The sequence below is a fragment of the Neovison vison genome, chromosome 7 (assembly GCF_020171115.1).
Source record: "Neovison vison isolate M4711 chromosome 7, ASM_NN_V1, whole genome shotgun sequence".
Classification (NCBI taxonomy): Eukaryota; Metazoa; Chordata; class Mammalia; order Carnivora; family Mustelidae; genus Neogale; species Neogale vison.
In genome coordinates, this window is record NC_058097.1 from 166,103,032 (window position 1) to 166,119,217 (window position 16,186).

General features: G+C 48.3%; 2 protein-coding genes across 2 annotated transcripts in view; one reads left to right on the forward strand and one right to left on the reverse strand.

Annotated features, from left to right (window-relative positions):
- The window catches only part of ZDHHC13 (zinc finger DHHC-type palmitoyltransferase 13), a 104,520-nt gene that overhangs the window by 50,755 nt on the left and 37,579 nt on the right, over nt 1–16,186 (forward strand). The gene's annotated exons all lie outside the window — the stretch shown is intronic.
- Nucleotides 5,110–14,975, reverse strand: CSRP3 (cysteine and glycine rich protein 3). Its single transcript, XM_044258950.1, has 5 exons — nt 14,864–14,975; nt 9,816–9,984; nt 7,979–8,111; nt 6,777–6,870; nt 5,110–5,186 (listed from the first exon to the last, which is right to left on the reverse strand). Exons 1-5 carry the CDS (start codon nt 14,973–14,975, stop codon nt 5,110–5,112), a joined length of 585 nt encoding a protein of 194 aa, XP_044114885.1.

A 16,186-nucleotide genomic window follows, 5' to 3' on the forward strand; every position in this document is an offset into this window, starting at 1 on the left:
ACGTTTGGGAAAAAAAAAAAAAGTTTGAGAGTTGATGTTTAATAACTAGACACCCTGGGTTTGAGTCCTGGAATTGCCCGTTGTATGTGCATTTTACCTCTAAACAAATGAGGTTTGTTTGTTTCTATAATGCTCCAGTTTCCTCATTTGTATGATGTGGTATAGTAGATACCTCCAAAAGTTGTGATGAGGATTAAATGTGTAATAACATAGAAAGTGCTTAGAATTCTACTTGGCCCATAAAAATGCTCAAGAAATGCTATTCATTCAGAAATCTTTGGAAAATTGACTAGAGGTAAGGAAATGTGCCATATTCACTCTTCCATACCCTGTGTCTGGGGACTAGGATTCTCAAAACTATAGTTTTCCTTGTCAGCTGAGTTTCCATTACGTTCTGCCAGTAGAGGAGGAGGAGGGGAGAAGAGACTTAACTCCATTCCTCTTGCCAGCGCATCCTCTCAGTGTTGTTGTTGTGAAGTGGCCTTTCACCCTGATGGTGACAGTTTGAATCAGGGCCTAGCTTTTCCCCCACATTCCAAGCCACCTCCCTCTTCCTCCCTTAGAAGCCCCAGCGAGAACAGACAAGGCTCTTTGCTGGGAGGTCTGACTCCCAGCCTGGGGATACCTGTCCCGGAGACATCTGAATTAGGATGCTCCCATCTCTTCCCAGCCCCAGGCATCGTGGCTGCTTCCTGCAGGTCCCATCTCTGTGCTAAATCAGTGTGCTCCTCTTTACTTTTTGAAAAGGATTAGCACCTGCTTAGTCAATTCCCTCTGTTATTTTCTCTCTGTTAAAAAACAGTAACAAAACAAAACCAGAAAGCCTAGTGTAGTTTCTGTTTTTCTGACTGGAACCTGACAGAGAATGTTAGAGATAAGCTTTTTTCTTTTCTTTTTTTTTTTTTTAAGATTTTATTTATTTGACAGAGAGATCACAAGTAGGCAGAGAGGCAGGCAGAGAGAGAGGAGAAAGCAGGCTCCCTGCCAAGCAGAGAGCCCGATGTAGGGCTCGGTCCCAGGACCCCGAGATCATGACCTGAGCTGAAGGCAGAGGCTTTATCCCGCCAAGCCACCCAGGTGCCCCTAGAGATAAGCTTTTAACAATGTCCTAGGCAAGAAGTAATGAAGGTCTGGATTGTTGATTGAATGTGGAGGGAGAGAAGGGAAAGTCAACGATGACTTTGGACCCAGTGAATGAGAGGGTGGCAGTGCTCTTCTGAGGAGTAAAGGAAACTGTGGAGAGACCAGGTGATGAGTTTGGTGATTGGGGGCTAAGTTTGGGGTATCACAGGCTGTGCGGTAGAAAAGTCTGGAAGGCAGCTGTAAAGAGATCACGGCATGCAGGGGAGGCATGAACATAGACAGATGAGGTTGTCACAGGAAAAAAGTAGAAAAACAAGATGCAAATGAAACGGGGAATTGTCCACCTGAAATGGGAAAATCAATCCTAGGAAGAGACCAAAGACAAAGTGTGAGGGAGGAGGGAGCGGGAACACAGTCTTATAGAACGTGGATTTAGGGAGCTGGAGATGAGGAGGAGGAACCAGGGAGGGGAGGACAGCATAGAATTCAAGGCGAGTTCAAAGAGGAAGGAGTCACTCGTCAGGAGCTGAGGAGAGGACCACTGAAGAGATACAGGATCTGTGGCTAGGAGGTTATCGGCCAGCTCGGGAGAGCCGTGGTGGCTGGGAGTAGGGTGGGCAGGAGGGAGGACACTTGGATGCCTGATGCTCAGGCAATAAGATGGGATGGAGTCTTAACGGTGATGGCTTTGAGACGAGCGGAGCCCGAAGAAGGCAATAGCTTGGGGGCGAAGTGGCCAGGTTTGGGCTTGTTTGGTTTGTCGGGGCCAGGGGAGTGAGACACTTAACAGTGTGAGGCCAGAACCTCATTCCTTTCCCTAAATGTCTGTGTAGTCACATCAGAGACTGCATTTAATCCCTTGCACAACTGTTAGACACACTCCTGAGGATGCTCCCTATGACTTAGCAGATGGGCAGGACACTGGGCAGTGAGAAGTGGGACATCTTGGACGTGGCCCATTCGGTAGTGCAGCTGCGGGGAGTTCACGCCGTCGTAACCGCCCCTCACATCTCACTGGCTTAACACAACGTGAGGCTAATTTCCCCCTCTTGTTACGGCCTGGTTGGCTGTTTGCAGACACTCTTGCCTGCGGGAACCCACACTCCCTCCCTTCCACCATTTCCTAGAGCCTCGGTGCCCCGTGGCCCTTCTGCATCCACAGATGTGGAAAGAGAACGGAGACTGTCCTAGCAGTCTTGGGGGCCCGGCCTCCATTGGCCAGTCTCAGTCCCACATCCCAACGGATGACAGGCAAGCCTGGAAAAAGTAGGACATTGCCCAGGAAGTTGAGCAGAAACACAAAGACGGCTAACACACAATACGCTGCTTTCTTTGTTTTGCTTTGTTTTTGTTTGTTTGTTTGTTTTTCTGTTTCCAAACTCCTTCACTCCACGTATAATAATCTCTTCTTTCACATTCTAGCAGAATTTGCTTATGGTCCAGCCTACAGGCTCTCCCGCTCCCCTCGCTTAACAAATGTTTACAAAGTGCCTACTGTTCTAGAGCACTATGAACACATACACGTCACATTCTAACAAAGCAGCAGATGGGAGTTCAGAATTGCACTGTGCAGAGCAGTGCTGTGTCACTTACATGCTGGCTGTGGAAACACGGAGGTGGATTAATTCTGCTTGGGAAGTTCAGGAACGCTTTTGGAGAGGAGATGGCTTTTGGCCCTTGACTTGAATATAGGAGCTCGCCAGGCTGAGAAGTTGGGTGAGGTGGTAAAGATGGAGGGGGCTCCACCTTCTAGACGTTTCAGGCAAAAAGAGCAGCATTAGCAGAAGCGTGATGGCGTGAGGATACTTGGCCTATCTGGAAAGCGTCAAGTCTTTGGCTGTAGCTGGAGCTCGTCTGGAAGGTCTAGACCTAAAGTTGAAGGGTAAGTCCAAAGTCCTTTATGGACTTTGTAAAAGTCCGTATATGACATATGGCATATGGGCCAAATTCTGTCCCTCTGCTTGGCCCCACATCTATATGTTGAAGTCCAAACCCCTAGAACCTCAGAATGTGATTGTATTCAATCTGAGGATAGGGGTCTGAAGATCTGAAGATAGGGTCTGATGAGGATCTGAAGATAGGGTCTTAGAGAGGTAATTAAGTTAAGATGAGGCCTTTCAAGGTCCCTGATGCAATAAGACTGGTGTCCTTATAAGAAGAAGAAATTAGGACACAGACATGCACAGAGGGAAGGCCATGTGACGACACAGGGAGAGGGTGGACATAGACGAGGGGAGAGGTCCTCAGAAGAAACCAACTCTGCTGACTCCTTAATCTCCGACGTGTAGCCGCTGCAAGTGTGCAAATGTAATTTCTGCTGTTTGAGCCGCCCAGTCCATGGTCCTTTGTAATGAAAGCCCTAGCTGACTGCTACGTATTCCAAAGGGTAGGAATGGAAGGGATGCATTCTAGAGACATTTTGGACTCAGAATCAAGGAGGCTTGGGGAGTGAAGCAAGGGAGGGTGAGGGAGAGGGCAGAGCTATGGATGACTTGAGTTTTGGGCTCAGTCTCGCAGGTGGATGGATGGTGGGGCTGGGAACTGTGAGACGTGGTGGTGGAGAGAACACTGCACAATCTGGTGATCATTTCGTGTGTGTATCCTACCCCTCTGCAAGCCTGGAAGTCTCTAGGGTAGGGAACTTCCTAGTGAAGGCCTAGGGACTATATTGCTTTTAAAATCCATGCAGGTTAAAGGGGACTTGATTGACTTATTTATCACTGATGTTATTAATTGTTGGATTGACATTGATGGGATCCCAGACAACTCTGGTCAAAAGCTTACAAGTTAAAAATAATCGTGGTACCCTGCCTTCCCCAGAGAATGTAAAATGTACGGTATTTCCACCCTCAGCTCATTTTACTGGAACTCCATGGCTGAGTTACCCCAGCATGGGGTCTCTGGACAAATAAAGTGTACTTCTACCTTACCTCTTTGAAGGTAGAATGGGACACAACCCCTGCCATTCTATCCATACCAATCCAATAGAGAACATGATAAAATGTAATTGCATTTTGAGTATCCAAAAACTAGTAGGTAACAAAGTCAGTGAGGGGCTTTGTCTATATGATAACGTGTGTCGTCAGCCCCGAAGTAAGTGCTCCTTTTAAAAGAAAGCCTTCTTGAGCCTTGGAGCAGAGATGAACCCATGATTTCGTCTAGACACTCACTTGCTTTCATTTCCTCCCAGAAATCAGAATTCTCCCGGGGGCGGGTGAGATGCAGTCGTTGTTAAAAGCAGAGCCCCAAGAAAATATGCACGCCGGGGCTGCTGAGAACTTGGTGAGGAGGCAGAGACATTAATTGGCTGCATTTCATGGGTGAGGCCGGCAATTTGACGTAGGAGAGGGTTTCAGAAAATTGCTAAACCCTAGGGAATTGTCCCAGAATAAAAGAAAATCATCCTCCCGTTGTTTATAGCACAGAAGCAAACTCCACATTTTGTTGCCATTTCCGGGTTTTCATGAAATGTGTGAAGATTGCGAAGCCCCTCGTAGGACAAAAGGACTGACGCTTCAGCAGTTTTTTGGTTTTGATGTTCCTTCCAGAATTTGGTCTCATGTTGTCTGCTTCCTCCAGAACCCCGTTTCTTTCTCTGCCAGCAGCGAGAAAGCAGCTCCGCGGGCAGATTCTGGAAGCCCGCTCTCCTTTGCCTCTTGTTCCTCCTGCTCACACCGCCCCAGGTGACACCGAGATTCATGACATCCTTGCAGTGAGTTTTTTGCAACCCCTCCTTTTTTCCTGAAAATCGCCCTCTATTCTAGAGAAAAGATACAGAGACACAAGGTGCCACTAAAGCATTTATTGCCTCTCCCACCCCAGGTGTCAGAAATAATAATGCATTTGTTACAGGTTAAACTGTTAATACTCTTCTTCCAAAAGTGTTTCCTAACTTTGGGTAAAGACTATGATCACTTCTGAAGAGAAATACTGCCCGGGCCCCAACAAGGGGATGATGGGGCCAGGCTTCCCATCTGGCAGGAGGACTCAGCAACTGTGAAAGACTGGTGGAAATACACACACTTTTCACTCTTTCTTCTCCACTTGTTGTGTGAGGCCTCCAAACCCAATACCTGTAGGGCCAAAATTTTTGGCATAGCAAACTGTGAACGAGAAGGGGGGGTAAAAGGGAGAGAGAAAGAGAAAGGGTTGGTTAGACCATCAGCACGCTTCCTGGGGTCTGACGCAGCCCTTCCAGCTCTGAGAGGCATCTTTGTGACACACGGATTCCCAAGTTTACTTGGGAGTACATTGAACTACATGGACTTTCAATCTGCTGATAAAGATCATTGATACTTCTGGGCACTTAGGACTCAGCGTTCACAGGCATTTTCTCATTTGCGTGAACATAAAGTGGCCCCAGCTTGCCTGCCAGCCTGGTCCCCTCCTGCCTCTGCCTCCTTCCAGACACCCCAGGCACACAGAACAACCCAGGGTCCCTGGAATGAACCGCAGTGCCCTGGCTTGGGTGCCGGTGCACACACTGCTCCCCGTTCCTGGAATGTCCCCCACCAAAGCGCACATTCACCCTCCAAGACCCGAGGAGGCTCGTCTTCCAAGAAGCTTCCCCTAACGCCCCAAGCTGCTCACTCGCTTCTGGGTGCTGCCGCACTGTGTGGTACTGGGGCTTTGTTCCCTTGGCAGCACGGTTGTCTACATGTCACTCTGTCAGCTGACTGCAGCAATATTTTAGGGGTTTTGGCCTGCGAATGCTAAGGACCCTCTGTGCCCTCCACTGTCAGAAGAAGGCATCTCCCGTGGGATAGTGCGTTCCTTTGCATTCCATCTCCCCAAGAGCAAAGCTTTGGCATCCTGCGGTCTTGATGAGGATTGGCCTCCCTCTGCCCTTCCCCATCGCTCCCTCTCTCTCCATTCCACCACACGCACTTGGAGACCGAGGGACACCATCATTCTGTGCAAGGGTGGGAGATTCCCCACTGAGAAACTGTGGCTCTGGGGCTGAGGGGACAGCTCCTTGCCCCTAATGCGTCCCTCCCTTTTCTTAGCATCACAAGAGAGCTAACCTCTCCTCCTCTCCACAAGACAAAGGGACCGTTGGAGGCATCTGGGGGTAGAGCAGGGAGGACGGGAAGGAAAACCTGTTCCTCAGTTCTGTCCCTGCAATCCCTAAGTGATACGCAACATTAGAAAGAGAAACGCCAGGAAGGAAGGAGAGAGAGAGCAAGAGTGGGAGGGAGGGAAGGATATAGTCTGTCTTGATGAACTAAAGAGAGGTCAGACTCTCAAAACTAATGAACTGTTATTTAGTCTAATGAACTAAAGAGAGTTCATTCTCCCTTAGTCACCCGTAACCACCGCTCAGGTAGGTAGAGGGCGTTTGGGTTTTCAGAAGGGAATGTGATGCTGTTTATTGAGGCCTGTGGCCTCTTGCAGGACCAAAGTGAGGACCTTGTTTCTCCATGTCCCCTCTCCCTTCAGGCTGCTTTGAACCACTGAGCATCTGAAAGCATCTGGTCTCTTCACCACATGCTCCAATGGAGAGGGCCAGACCTGGGTCGGGGGGTGTGGAATTCTTTCCCTCTGGTGATTTTGCTCCCCATCCTGAGAACCCAAACTGCCCAGGCTGAGCAACCGTGCCTCCTGGCAAACACAAGCCTCTTGGCTGGACACAACTTATCCTCTGAGAATCCTCCTTGGGAAAACATCTCATGAGAGTCCCTGGAACCACTCACCTTTGCAGTACAGTTCCCCATCTTTGTCAGTGACGTTCGTGGACTCTAGACTCTTCCCACAGATGGCGCAGCGAAAGCAGGTCTTGTGCCAAGGCTGAGGGGCGCAGAAGAGTGGGAGAGCTACGTTAGTGTGGGGGGGGGGGCAGCACATTCTGTTTCCGTGTGAGAGCTCACCAGCAGCATATAAAGGAGTGCCACTATCTTAACCTCTCACACGTCTCATTGACCCCAGAATAATTTTTCCAGGGGTTCAGAGAAAATGGATTTGGCCAGCAATTCTCGGGACCCCTACAAATAAATTTATCGAAGTGATCACCGTGTGTATTCCTTCAGAACACACTAAATAGAAAAGGGCTTCCTCCTTCTAGAAGATCAAGGTATAAAGTACAGAGAAAGGAACTTGGGGGCCCTGAATACGTTCATTTACACTGAATATAAAGTTAAAGAAGAAAAGTGAAGAAAGAAGGCAATTAACCAGGAATTCAGCTTTGCTTGAACTCTGTGTGTTTCCCCTGGAAGAGAGTCGCAGGATCTTCACAAGATGGCTTCCTTCCGCAAGCCTGCCTGTCCCCCAGGCACAGCCTTGGGTTCTCATACATCTTCAAGGAGCCAGTCTTAGGGTGGAGACTGCCCTCGTATTTGAGATCAGACACTCTCCAGGGCCCTTGTTTCCACCCACCCCTCTCCACTTCAGTATAAATGGGTTTTTGTTTTCCTCCATCAGGCCCAAACCCTTTGGCGAATACCCAGAGCTTGTAGGGCAAGTGTGCGGTAATGTCTCAGACATGGGTTGACTCCCCTAATTGCCAAGACCCTTGTGAACAAACATGCTTCTCAGTACCATGAGGGGTCTGCTTTATCCATCTGTGGTGACTGAGTTACACAGTGATGACGGGCTCACAGGGCTGACACCTTTCTGGAAGGATTTTGGGCACAGAAGGACAACCTTCTAGCTGGGTGCCTTCTGCCTAGTGGACTGAAACTTGTTGCATCGAGTTGCACCAGTTCTAGTTTCCAAGGGCTCTGCCGAGTGGCGGCCACAGCCCAGGAAAGTGGGTGAGGATGGGTGGCTCCTAACATGGCTCCTGGGAGCAAAGGAGGATAAAGGGCCTGACTCCCACCTGCGCACAGTTCCTACTCTCCTCTCTCATTCCTCCTGTGCAGATTAGCAAGTTCCCTTTGGCTCCCATGGCAGTCCTTACCTTGCCACCTCCCATCACCTTCTCAGCAGCATAGACTGACTTTCCGCATCGGGGGCACTTCTCCGACTCTCCAAACTTCGCAGTGAACTTGGAAGGGTTGCTGGTGGTGGCTGAGCGTGCAGGCTTTGGGGACCTGGTGGGAACAGAAAAATGAAGGAAACCTATAGACCTTGTTGGCAAAGGGGGCTTAGCTGTGTGACCTTGTGCGAGTTACTTAACTTATCTGTGCTTCAGACTCCTCGTCTGGGAAAGGGGACTAATCATGGTGCCTTCCTTACAGGGTTGTTGAGAAGGGTTCATGAGGGGACATGAGGAGAGCACTTAGAAGTCTGAGTGTCTCCTGGGAGGTAGTAAGGGCTAACAAATCTCGCTGTCATTGGCTTAAATCTTTCCTTTTTCTCGTAAAGCCTTTAGCAAGGGTTCAACTTGCATTAGCTTGCGTTGTTGTTGTCATGTTAGCATTGCTGCCAGTGTTTAGATTTTTCTGTACCATCTCAAAGCCTACTGGTCTGCTTTATGGAGTGATTTCTGAAGTTACTGCAGAGCAAGTTGGGATCTTGACGGTTGATCATAAGCAAACCTCAGCCCAATACACTGATGTGTCCTTGTCACCGTTCAGGTTGTCATCCTGCCTCAAAGGGTGACCTTTCCCAGTGTGAGTGACATCGAAGAAGCACAGAAAACCCCCACTTCATTTCCATTTCTGTTGGTGTTTCCTTGTATATTTACCACTTGCTTCTCATCATAACCTCTAAGACAGGCAGGGCTGATTGGGGGAGAGCAAGGGTTCGAGGGGCACCAGCCTAAGGTCAGGCAGCTCATGACTGGTGGACTGGGATGAAACCCAGGTCTGTGGACTCTTGTCCCTTTTGGTGTAGCATTACAAGGAAGCCCTAACAGAGAAGAGTGGGTTTCAAGCAACGTGTGGCCAAGAACACGGTCAGTACCTGTCTTCACTAAACAGTGTTCAGTTGTTCACTGAGTGATGAGAAAAATTCAAATGACTGGTCATACATCCCTGCACTATTTTCCCAGGCTCTACCATGGCCTAACCTCTTTGGAAGGGGCCAGATGACAGTTTAGATGGTCTAACTCTGCTCTCTGGGGGAGGCCCTCCATGGGCCACTGTCTCGGGTGACCCTTTCTGTCTAGTCCCACTGTGGAGCTGAGCCTGGACACCAGCTGGCCAGATAGCACTGTGGGCGAGTGTCTGTCGGTCTGTACTCGGTTCCAGGTTGGAAGGCAGCGTCATCATCAAGATTGTAGGCCAGCCTGGTAGATGGCGCTTGTACAGGGTGATAGTCTGGCTTCCCTTGTTCATGCCGGGGGAACGTCAGCACTGTGTGGTCAGTGGGCAGCTAGGGGGGCCCACTGCCCTCCCTGCAGACCCACCCTCCCCATGATGTGGATGTTAATCATCTTACAGCCCGAGGGAAACACAAGCCTTTTAGTGACAAGCACACAGTGAATGTCCACTGCTTCCGGGCCATATGTATGTGATTTACACCGAAACACTCAAAGAGGAAGAAACGAGACTCCGTGCAGTTTTGGCAAAGGTCAAACAATAGAAAAGCTGTACTTTCTGGGTTTCTCTTGACATGCAAACCAAGAGCCATGGTGTAAAAGTAATTGTCCTTTAGAAAGGCAGATAATTTGAAGAGAGCCTTGGGAGAGATGACACATTGTTAAAACTTGGTCAGACTGAGTATTCCTATTGTTGGCAAGTCAACAACTGAGACCATTCTCCCACTTCCAGAAAACGTTGCTATGGGAACAGAATGAACTGTCCCGATAGCTGGGGCTCTACCGGGCTGGGAGAAACAGGGCAATAACTCACTGTTGGAACTGGAGGCCCAGATGTTCGCCTGTGTCCGTGCTGAGGCAGCCAGCGCCTTGTCCGTACCCGATCCCCTTGGGGCCGTACCTGCGCCCATAGCAGACCTTACAGTAGATCTCGGACTCGTGAGCTGCAACCGTGGTGCTGTCGAGAGCCTTTCTGCAGGCCACTGCCGGGAAAGGGAGGGTCAGGGGGCTGGGGCCACGGTTCCTCCCCGCCTTCCCTGAAGCCCTGATGCCGTACTCAGGGCCAAGAGACCCAGCGAGAGGGGTCCTCTGGCCAAGAGCACAGCTCTGATTCCTGACCCAGAGCACTCTGAGCTGTGGACCCCACGGCACCCCTGATTTCACAGGTGAGGAAACTGGGAAGCAGAGAAGGGACAGAATGTGCTCAGTGGAGACCATCTAGACAGAGGGGGAGGCCAGGATTGCAACGGGCTGTGTGGTGTTGGACCAGCTGAGAATATTGTCCCTGAATCCGAACAAGCTGAATCCCTGAGTGTCTCAGCCCAGATGACACCAGGAGAGTGTGTGTCTGCATGTGTGCAGGGGTGGGTAGGGGATAAGGCGCTGAGACTGGGGATGAGTTTATTTCCCCTTAATTATATCAGAATCAGGGTCGAGCAGTTTCTCTACTTACCATGGCCTTTGTTATGTAAGGAGACAGCTACCACTGAGGCTACTTTTCATCCAGTTCTGGAAGCAGGAGGTGGTGAAGGGGTAGACCTTCAGCTTATATTGGCTTAGCCCCGGGTCACCGTACATTACCCAATATAAAGTATCCCCCCATAATAGAAAGGATATAAGACAAGCCTCCATTTTCCAAAAAGAAGATATATAGAGAGAAGTTTTTTGGGTTTTTGTTTATTTGTTTTGCCAATTTGAAAAAATAAACTCTTTCCATCTAAAACTAATGATATACTATATGTTGGCTAATTGAATTAAAATTTTAAAAAGGGGGGGGTACCTGGGTGGCTCAGTGGGTTAAGCCTCTGCCTTTGGCTCAGGTCATGATCTCAGGGTCCTGGGATCAAGCCCCACATTGGGCTCTCTGCTCAGCGGGGAGCCTGCTTCCCCCACCTTCTTTGCCTGCCTCTCTGCCTACTTGTGATCTCTATCTGTCAAATAAATAAATAAATAAAATCTTTAAAAATAAAATAAAATAAACTTTCAAGGATGACAACAAAAGTGTTAAAACCTACTAATATTTAATAATATCGGTCAATAATAGGTTGACTTGGAGAGTTTCCTTTTTCAAATCTTCCACAAATTCAGGAAATGAGTGTATCCAAATTCTTTCTCCGCACCTTCACCGTCAGGGTGTCCCTATCACCGGTGTCTTGTTGAGGCAGCTGACTCAGCTCTCCAGCTCCCCGCTTCTGCCTGCATCTTCCAGGGCCAACCCTGTTTGTACTTGAGCGGGAGGCTGTCACCTGCAATTTGTGTCTCAACCAGAACTTTTTATCAGCATCACATTCAAACAGCTTTAAAGAACATGTAGAGGGCACTGGGTGGTTCAGTCAGTTAAGCGTCCAACTTTTGATTTTGGCTCAGGGCATGATCTCAGGGTTGCGGGATCGAGCCCTGCATCAGGCTTGGTGCTTGCCGTGGAGTCTACTTGGGATTCCCTCTCTCCCTCTGCCACTAGCCCCACTGGCACACTCTCTCCCTCTCAATAAATAAATAGATAAAATCTTTTAAAGAATGTAGGATTTTTGTAACTTAATAAGTCACTGCATTGCTTATAACAGTGATCCTTAAAGGTTGTTTAAGGTTGTACTCACTGCTTGTCATAGTGAGGTTGTAGCCCCAAGAATGAATTAACATGTGCATTCATTTACTTTCTTCTTTTTTTGTTTTTAAGCTGTTCAAGTGACCTTCAAAGCTGTCCAGCTTTGAATGAAGTTGTTGCAGAGTACTATGCCTTCCCCGAACTGTATTTTATTTAAGAACATAGTAACTGAATATGAGAGAGGGGAAGCACAAAGTTGTGGATGAGGGGCTGGTGGTTGTATGGATGGGGAAACGAGTCTATGGAAATTCATTCAACAATTATGTCAACATTGTATGTGTTAAAAATTCCCTGCAAAACAAAAAATCGAGAGACTATCCTACAGCATGAGATACTTCATAAGGCTTTGAAGACAAGGCAAACCCTTCTTATGAGAAATAATTTTTGGAGAAAAATGCCTTGCATTTAAACATATATATTGCCTATCTCTACCCTTCTTGTTACTGTCAGCTGCAAGTCTCCAGAAAAGCATCTCCAGTATTCATTGGCGTTCTAGACCCTGAGTTACTTGAGGAAAGCACTTTTACTTTGATGTCCTCAGAACATAGCATGGGGCCGGTACAGAGTTAGTCCGCTGTGAACGTTTGTTGAATGAATGAGTGAGTGAGTGGATGAATGCACACAGGCCCATGGGAATCATGGTCAGTGACTAGTCCATGATTCTCAGCATGTAAGTAGCAAAGCTGTGACTGGCCTCAGGGCCTCTGACCCCTGCTCCAGTCCATCACTCCAGGACTGTGTATACCCCATCATGCCTGCGTCCTTCCTATAGCCACGCCCCCTGGGGCCTGACTAGCTTCTGCACCTAGGTGGCGCCGCAGCTGCTTACTGCTGTGTACGTGATGGGCGGTCAGTGCAAGAGACACCTATTTCTATCACTAATTACAAACAAAGAAGAATATAAAATACCCCATGAATGATGTGTCTGTTGATTACATGTAGAAATTATAATTTTTGGACATATTAGGTCAAATAAAATGTTTTAAAATTAATGTCACTTCTTTATACCTTTCTAAAAATATACCTACTAGAAACGTTAAATGTATATGTGTAGCTTGCATGACATTTCTTTTGGACAACACTGGTAAGAAGGATGAAGTTTGTCTAGAAGTTTGGAGAACACTGGCCAGAGGACAAGCTAAGGTAGGCTCTGCTTTTCGGAATCCTATTCATGACAACGACAGGTTGGCCTGCAGACAGGCACGTCATGGGGTGGTAAAAGAAAAAAGCATGCTGCTCCCCAGGATCCTTCTGTCCACTCCCACAGAAATGTGTGCTGCTCAGATCCTCATCCCACCCGTGAGTTCTAAGGACAATATCAAAGCGTTAGAAGGGCTGTACCAGCAAATGCTCACATCCCTTCCATCACGGCTCTGTTGAACAAGACATCCTCCTGCCACTTGAGGAAAACAAGACACCCTGACCATGGAAAGCTTCCCTACCATGTCCTGTTCTCACTCAGTAAAGTGGATCAGAGGAGAACAGAGGCCTGATCGGGAACCTAGTTTTCATCTTGTGACAACATAGGTATGGTGGGTGCTGTCGTCTCCGTTTTATAGACGGGGAAATTGAGGCTCACGATGGTGGAATCACTTGCTCAAGGTCACGCACTTCTTACATGGCAGAACCCAGACTCAAGACCTAGTCATTTGTACTCTAATTCCAGGATCTTTCTATTACACCTCGAACCGCCTCTTCTTAAAGAGCACTAGGTGTTTTGGGACAAAAGCCAGAAGGTCATAGAAGGCACTCTTGAGGAATGACTTCTGGGTAGCTGGAATAATAATGTTGAGTCTGATGGGTGTGTATGATGACTTAAAAATAATTACTCACTGGGGCGCTGGGCGTGGTGGTTTAGTCAGTTAAGCGTTGGACTCTTGATTTCCGCTCAGGTCATGATCTCGGGGTTGTAGGACTGAGCCCTGTGTCAGGGTCTGCCATGCTGGGCATGGAGCCTGCTTAATATTTGTGCTTTCCCTCTCCCTCTGCCCTTCCCCACCTCAAAAAAATTACCCATTGCTAGAACCCAAGGCCTTAGTTAATCCGCCAACCCAGACACTCAGAGCTGTGTATCCCCTGTTCTTCAGTGAGAACTCGGTTTGCCACAGAAGATAAGAGATCATGGGAACTCCTGCAGTGGGTAAAGCAGTATTATTTCTGGCAGCTTAAGGACAAAGTGCCTCCAGTCCTTGAAGTTCTGTGTTAAACAGTTTGGGGCAATGCGATGCTTTATGGCCACTGGGCTAGATCATGGAGGTCGTGTGGGGAGCCACGTGTATGGGGGGGGGGTCTGCCAAATGTCCAGCAAAGCTAGCCCTTAAGCCAGACCTACATGAGCAAAGCAAGGAAGGTAGGTAGCCAAAAAAGACTGTTCTCCTAGAACTGGACTAGCCATTGAAACCTCTAGAACGAAGTCATGTTGAAGGGACAGGACTGAGGGTCTGAAGGTACAGGTTCTACTCCAGGCTCTGCTGCAGCTGTTCAGAGATGAGAAGTGATTTGTCCAAAGTCATGGGTCAGTCTGGGCCAGACTTCCAGATGGACCCCGGGATTTGTATTCCCCCCAGTTTTGGCATTTGTGCATCTGTATCCAGCTGATGATGGTAAAGATATCCTTTGTCAGCCTACTGGTGCCCAGGCCCCAAACTCTTCCCTTCTGGACTGTTATAGAATCGGCTGCATTGCCCCTCACCTGACACAGGTTCTTTCTTTCGGAAAGACCAGTCACAGCCGGCTTCAGAACACTGGCCAGTGGGAACAACCTAGAGCCAGATCCATCCTGGCTCCAGATAAGCGATGCCTTCCTCTCTCTGCCAAGTCACACTTTGTAAATGTTGCTCCTGGGTCAAGGTTCTCAGCATGGTGGCAGCAGCAGGCTAGCTTGTTCTGATTTTGAGCAGCAGGGAAATGGCCTCCGAGCTGGGCAAGCAGTTGGCAAGAGGGTGCTCAGGAGAATACCATCCATTTAGGTAGGGACCCAAAGTGATATTTCTATTTTATAAAAGTAAACTCCAAACCCCATGCCTGATGTGGGGCTCGAACTCATGACCCTGAGATCAAGAGTCAGACACTTAACTGTCTGAGCCAACCCAGATGCTCCCAAAGTGATATTTCTATTAAGTTCCCAGGTACTGCTGCTGCTGTTGGTCCTTGGACCAGAGCCTGAGGACCACTGATACACAGTATCTGTGGCTAAATGTGAACTTTGAAATGCCCTCTGGGTGCTGTGGGGCCCTGGTGCTGTTCACCCAACTCACTGCAGTGGAAGCAGGTCTTGTGGAAACTCCTTCCATTGCATTGGATTTCTTCTGCGTGGTAGACTGTCTTTTCGCAGGCGCCGCATTTTGCTCCTCCGCCCCAGTTTGGCATCTTGAAGACCTTCTGACCAAGGTCAAGTCTAACAGGATATAAAAGGAAATGTACTCTGAATGTTGGTAACCTCAAGAGTGCACTAGTGCCTGGTAGTACTGTGGTCTGAAGACCAGATCCAGCCCCAGTGTGTTTGGTGGTTCGTGCACGCATGCGTCCATGCGTTGAGCAAATACTGTGTGCGCGTCTCTGAATGAGCTCCGACACTCAGATGCCTCTGAGCCAGTCTCTTTACTACTTTAGGACTCAGTTTCCTCTTCTGTTAAATTTCAGTAGCACCTGCCCCTAGATACCTCTCAAGGTTCTTGGAAGGAATAGATGAGCTAATTTTGCATATATAAAATTGTAAACAAATACTGAATATAATTTTTTGTATCTGAAATTTTAAACATTCCAGTGGAAGTGGGGATAATCTATGAAAATGGCATATCTTCTTACCTAGCTTGGTGCTTCTCAGATCACATCAGATCTTGCTACTCTGTAGATGCTGGTTTGGTAGATAGATGTGGGTGAGGCAGGAAATTCTGCGTTTCTAACCGTGTCCAGGCAGTGCTGATGCTACTCATAGTGGACCATCGTTTGGGCAGCAAAGCCTTAGCTAATCTTGCTGATAAAAATCTATGACAGATAAGCTCTCCCATTCAGATTTATTCCTCCTATCCCTTAGACCCAAGCTGGAAGCACTACACTAGCTGAGTAGTCCAAACACCTGCCTTCCGCTCTCAGAGCTCCCGCCGGTGGCCGTGGGCAGTGAGATGAACTGCATGGCTTCTCTTAAGTCTGTCTCCCCACCTGTGTTATGAAGAGAGTCATTCTTCCCCCCCACATATACACACTCTATTTGGTGTGTATATAGCACCAAAGGAAGGGACTTGGCAGAACTCACGGTGCCAGGTGTGATCCCAGGAGCTGGGTGATAATGCCACGTGTCCTCCCACACCCTTCTAGGACGTTCTGCTGCAAGGAGCAGCTGCTAGTCACAGCCCCAGGTCCTCGTTGTCTCCTCCCCATAGCATTTGAGTGAGAGATACCAGACAAGTAGGGGCATCAAAAAACAACTTTCCCTTTCTTTCTGCATCTAAGCATAAGTATGCATCCAGTTGTTACTTTTCCCAGAGCAGAACTAAAATCAGCCATCTATAGTCAGTGAAATTTCTGAAATCCTGCCAGCTCTGGGGGGGCTGAATTTTCTCTGAGATCCTTTGGTTTCT

What these genes read in the sequence shown, in the direction of transcription:
- CSRP3 (XM_044258950.1), bottom strand. Translation starts at nt 14,975, where the DNA reads ATGCCAAACTGGGGCGGAGGAGCAAAATGCGGCGCCTGCGAAAAGACA. An exon ending in CTGGGCCTCCAGTTCCAACA is followed by an intron (nt 8,112 to 9,815) that starts GTGAGTTATTGC and finishes TGTTCCCACCAG; the next exon opens with GTCCCCAAAGCCTGCACGCT. An exon ending in TGGGGAACTGTACTGCAAAG is followed by an intron (nt 5,187 to 6,776) that starts GTGAGTGGTTCC and finishes TCTCGTTCACAG; the next exon opens with TTTGCTATGCCAAAAATTTT.